Consider the following 5330-nt stretch of genomic DNA (forward strand, 5'->3'; position numbering starts at 1 on the left):
GTTCGGTATATGCCCGATAAGGCAACCCTCTACGCGGCCCAGCCGCAAAGTTTTGCAAAGGCTCGTTCTGATGGGGTCGCCATGCCAATCATAGGGTTGGATATCTCTGAGGAGGTGATGGATGTGGTGTTGCCGGTGGCATGTCAGCATGCTGAGGTAGCTGTCATCGCTGCTGTGCCTCGCACTTATATCACGCAGGCGGATCCGGCACGTTTGCATTGGCTCCGTGCTGTGCAACGGGACGACCGTTTGAGTGTTTTGCAAGTAGGAACTAAGTTTTGGTTGGTTGTGTTCAGCAATGCTATGTGGAAGCGCGCCCTGGTTAAGGACACAACGCGCGCCGTTCAGTTACTTTAGTGCCTTTTGGGTGGTCTACCGCCAGCTCACCCAGCGCAATCCGCGCATGAGCTGGGGGGGGGAGTGATCCATCCGCATTTCTTATGTCTGTTAGCACGTCATATGGCGTGACAGCTGTCACGCCAAAACATCTGGAGCGCACAAATTACGTGCCACGACCGAGTTAGTCGCTATCCGCAGGTGGTTAAGCCAACCGAAGGTAGTTAGGCGAACCGCGTGTTGATTTAATTGAGACTTTGGGTGTTGCCTGACTAGCGTATAAGGCGCTTTCCGTTGTGATTTGAGGATGTTAGGTTGTCGTTCATCTGTCGTTAGTCGGATGAGCGTTACGCATCCAGGGAAGGGCCGGGTGTGATAAGGCCCGGCGTGGATCAGTCGGTACTTCGCCATAAATGTGAGTGCGAAGAGGCCAAACACTTGTCGTTTGGCTCTCGAAGCAACTCTTCGTGAGCGTATAGACCATTATATTATTGGAGATGATATAATTATAGGAGGGTTGATAGGCCTGTTTTGGTGTAACAAGACTGTGATCCTACCCTACCTCGAGACGCGCATCAGAGCAGGATAGACAGAGAGTGTACACACAGCATTCCATAAGGTCCGCCCTTAGTGCTCATACCTCTAGGCTCGACAGGGATCCGTTCCCAGCCCGTCCTCGCCTACCACGATCGCGCTCATCAAGTTGAGTAAGCTGGAGTGAGCCAGCCGAGTCAAGCCGGAGCTTTAAGGAGAGCTCCTATTGTATAATCATCATTCACCCACAGTGATCCATCCGCATTTCTTATGTCTGTTAGCACGTCATATGGCGTGACACCTCGGGACTGCTCTCCAGAAGTGGTCACCGTCAAGGACGTTAGCACCCTGCCATCTGCAAGAGAGCAGCTCGCCATGATAAGGACCGAAGTCCAAGTGAACAACGCGCCGAAGCTCACAGCCCCCCATGAGCAGCGTGAGCAGCTTGACGAAGGAACACTCATGCTTCTCGAGACCGCCATCACTGCGCTGGGGGCGAGCAAACCCCAGCTGGCCGTCGCGGGAGAGTGCCTCAAGATCACCCACCACCACCTTAAGTGCTACTCCGTCACTCTGGCCAAGGCGGGCCCCGGAGCCAACGGTAACTTCATGGCCCCCTACGAGATCTGGCATGGCAGGCAATGCAACTTCACCAAGCCAGAGTTCAAACCAGAGGCCATAGATAAGGGTGACGGACAGGGACGGTCCGCCGGGTCCCTTTGGCGGGGAAGAGACCGGCAGGGTGGAGTGCGGGATTCGTTTGGTTGTGCACATCAGAACGACCGCAGCTGCTATGACCGCGTAGCGGTCGTAGCAGCTGCTATGACCGCTACGACCGGTGCAGCCACTGTGACCGAAGCCGCTCTCGCAACCCGGCTAAGCACGGCTGATCAGGATTTCTGTTGGCCTCACGGTCTCTGGTGCTGCCCTGACCCTCCCTCACCTTCCTCTTGTCTTAAGCTCAGTGGCCCCTCCGTGCAGTTCGCGGTCGTTGTTGCAGGGGCCCACAAGTCCAACGAGTGTTATTCGGTTGTAATGGAGAATGCATTGGCCCAGTCATTGACAAGACTTGATCTGCTAAGTAGCACATCCGGTTTTTTTCCAGACCTTTCGCCGCTAGAAGATGTCGTCACCAAGTCGGACCTGGAGTGAGGTTCTTATGTAACGCACGTGCACTCTTGCCCGTTGGTGGCATCTGCGATTGGCCTTGGGGGCCTCATTGCCGTGTTGGCTCGGTCCTGTTGACCATGGCGGCTTCTAGGCCCAGGTGGCCGGCTTCAAACTGGACCTGTCCTTGCTTCCGTCCGAGAATTTCTTCATGCATGTGTTGTATCATGTCTTATCACAGGAAAAGAACCGATCGGCGGATGTCAATCCCGTGATACCCAGCGTGCTACAGCATGCACCTAACAACGACACAGAGGCATCGAACAGGTTGGAGGCCCTGGTGGCCCCTGTCCCCTGAAGTGCAGGTCGTCCCCACATAGCCCGCTTTGGTTGCTGTCATCCCGGGAGCGGCGGCTTTCCCCCGTTTTTTTAGCCTCAGTCACCACGAGCCCCGGGCTCTATTCATCTCCCCTGTTCCTTTTGTCTCTCTCCATGTAGGGAAGACGGCCACCACAGTACTGGGCGCACTGCTTGTTGCCGCGGGCTTTCGAGCCCCTGGCCCCATGCAGCCCCCACCTGCCCAACAAGACAACACACAATTGGAGACCAAGAACACCGCCAAGCGTCCTGCACCCGGCCCTGCAGAGCCCACCCTGCCTCGGACCAAGGTCGCCTGCCAAGACCAGGAACCACATCCAGGCCCAGGAGCCCCATCGAGGAGTGAAACAGCGGGCCCAGAAGGTGAGAACCCAGCTCCTTCGCCTGCTGATACGCCTTGCAAAGCAGCACCTCGTAGCATGGGTAGTAGTGATAGGCCTAAGATGCGGGGGCGCTTGAGAGCCTGTGCTGCAGTCTGGAAGGCGATAGTGGTCAACCAGCTCATGCTGAGCTGGGTCCTGCAAGGGTTCCCTCTGTTGTGGCACTCAGGACCACCCCCCTGGCCGTACTGGGGTAAGAATCACCAATCTGCACAGGACCACGGGGATTTTGTGTCGTCCACCATAGAGGGTTTGCTGGGGTCGGAGACCATCAAACCTTGCCACCCGCCTTTTCATGACCTGCCCGTTGGGAGTCGTAGAGCAGAAAGGCAAGCTCCACCTCATCTGACACGGACGTGAAGTCAATAAGCACCTGCACATCCCGGATTTCCGCTATGAGTCGCTTGTGCAGGTCCCAGGCTGGCTACACCCTAAGGACTACATGTTCACCCTGGACCTGAAATCTGGTTACCACCACATGGACGTACGAGAAGCAGACTGGCGCTACCTTGGTTCCAAATGGCAAGGCCAGTTCTACGTCTTCACCCAATTCCCTTTCGGCCTTGCCTCCGCCTGTTGGGCATTCACCAAGCTTACACATGAGATCATGCGGACTTGGAGACGGAAGGGCTGGTGGTGCTCAGGATACATTGACGATCAGATCCACACCCACCAGGACGCCCAAACCCTAATCACCCGCCGCACCATAATCCTCGACCTCCTCGAATGCCTGGGGTTCTGCATGAACCATGACAAGTCAATGATGGGTGAGCCCCAGCAGCGCGTGAGGTATCTAGGTATGCTGTTAGATACAGCTAAGGGTGTGTACACTGTGCCCGATGACAAGCACACTTTCCGCTCAGCCATGGAAAAAAGGCGCATCAAGGCGAGAAAATTGGCCTCCATTAAAGGGCAGCTGTTGTCCATGTCCTGGGCGTTCGGGCCAGTAGCCCGCCTTCACACCCGGGCTCTGGGACGCCTTTCGGTTCCACTCACTCGGGGAACGACTTGGTCATGGATGTGGTCATGCGGGGGGTTTCCTGTCATAGATCTGGTCATGTTGCCTCATGACCACTCATGAGGCCTCATGACCGGTCATGTTACCGGTCATGAGGCAGAGTCATGGTCATGACAGTTGTCATGCTCCTTGTGCAGCATGACTGATCATGAATCGCCACTCATATGTGTAAATTCAGTCATGTTCCCAATGGTCATATGCTGGCTATGTGTTCATGTTTTGTTCCTTTCTAAAAAATGACAATTATATGCCATATGGACTCCGGAATCCCTTCTGAAATGCTGCATAGTATATTACCTCTATAACAATGTGCACAATGTACTATACAGCATCCCTGCCGGGATTCTGGAGTGCACTTGAATTACCTTCGTTTCAGCCACTTGCAGTGACTTGATATGCATTCAGGCGCGGCCGTAAACAAAGCCCTTAGGCTTAGCTGCACTTATCCAACGCAAAAGATCAGTATATGCCAGCTAGCAGGGCAACTTCCTTTTGGCCTGTTGCCATGCCTTACTCGGTCAGCTCCCTTACACCCTGTTGTTAATTTGAAGCCATATGTTACATACTTAAGGCATGTATTTAAGGTTTAATTAGCAAAGATTCTCTATTCCTGCTATTTCCCGCCGCCGCCGCGCCTGTTGTTCAGACAATTGCATCTCCCAGCCCCACCTCCGTCGCTGCTACTCCGTTGCTAATTCCCGCCGCCGCCGCGCCTGCTGCATTGCTATTTCCCGCCACCGCCACGCCTGCCGTTTAGGCTACTGCACCTCCCAACCCCACCGCCGTCGCTGCCACTGCTGCTGCGTTGCTAATTCCCGCCGCCGTCACGCCTGCCGTTTAGGCTACTGCACCTCCCAGCCCCAACGCCGTCGCTCCTGCTGCTGCTGCGTTGCTATTTCCCGCCACCGCCGCACCTGCTGCTGTTGCTATTTCCCACCGCCGCCGCGCCTATTGTGCAGACTAATGCACCTCCCAGCCCCACCTTCGTCGCTGCCGCTGCTACTCCGTTGCTAATTCCCGCCGCCGCCGCACCTGCTGCTGTTGCTATTTCCCGCCGCCGCCGTGCCTGTTGTTCAGACTAATGTATCTCCCAACCCCACCGCCGTCGCTGCCGCTGCTGCTGCGTTGCTGATTCCCCCCGCCGCCGCGCCTGCTGTTGAAAGTAATGGCCCTCCCAGCCCCACCTTCGTCGCTGCTGCTGCTGTTGCGTTGCTATTTCCCGCCGCCGCCGCGCCTGCCGTTTAGGCTACTGCACCTCCCAGCCCCACCTTCGTCACTGCCGCTGCTACTCCGTTGCTAATTCCCGCCGCCGCCGCGCCTGCTGCTGTTGCTATTTCCCGCCGCTGCCACGCCTGCCGTTTAGGCTACTGCACCTCCCAGCCCCTTCGCCGTCGCTCCTGCTGCTGCTGCGTTGCTATTTCCCGCCACCGCCGCACCTGCTGCTGTTGCTATTTCCCACCGCCGCCGCGCCTATTGTGCAGACTAATGCACCTCCCAGCCCCACCTTCGTCGCTGCCGCTGCTACTCCGTTGCTAATTCCCGCCGCCGCCGCACCTGCTGCTGTTGCTATTTCCCAC

At 56.5% G+C, this 5330-nt stretch overlaps 1 protein-coding gene across 1 annotated transcript; it reads left to right on the forward strand.

Annotated features, from left to right (window-relative positions):
* Positions 1 to 1140: 1140 nt before the first annotated feature.
* VOLCADRAFT_91739 (uncharacterized protein) lies at positions 1141 to 2982 on the forward strand (the record flags this gene model as incomplete). The annotated part of the gene is made up of 3 exons (XM_002951129.1): positions 1141 to 2018; positions 2547 to 2718; positions 2905 to 2982. The coding sequence occupies 3 exons, from the start codon at positions 1141 to 1143 to the stop codon at positions 2980 to 2982; spliced, it is 1128 nt and encodes a 375-aa protein (XP_002951175.1).
* Positions 2983 to 5330: the final 2348 nt, after the last annotated feature.

The sequence above is a fragment of the Volvox carteri genome, assembly GCF_000143455.1.
Source record: "Volvox carteri f. nagariensis unplaced genomic scaffold VOLCAscaffold_22, whole genome shotgun sequence".
NCBI lineage: Eukaryota > Viridiplantae > Chlorophyta > Chlorophyceae > Chlamydomonadales > Volvocaceae > Volvox > Volvox carteri.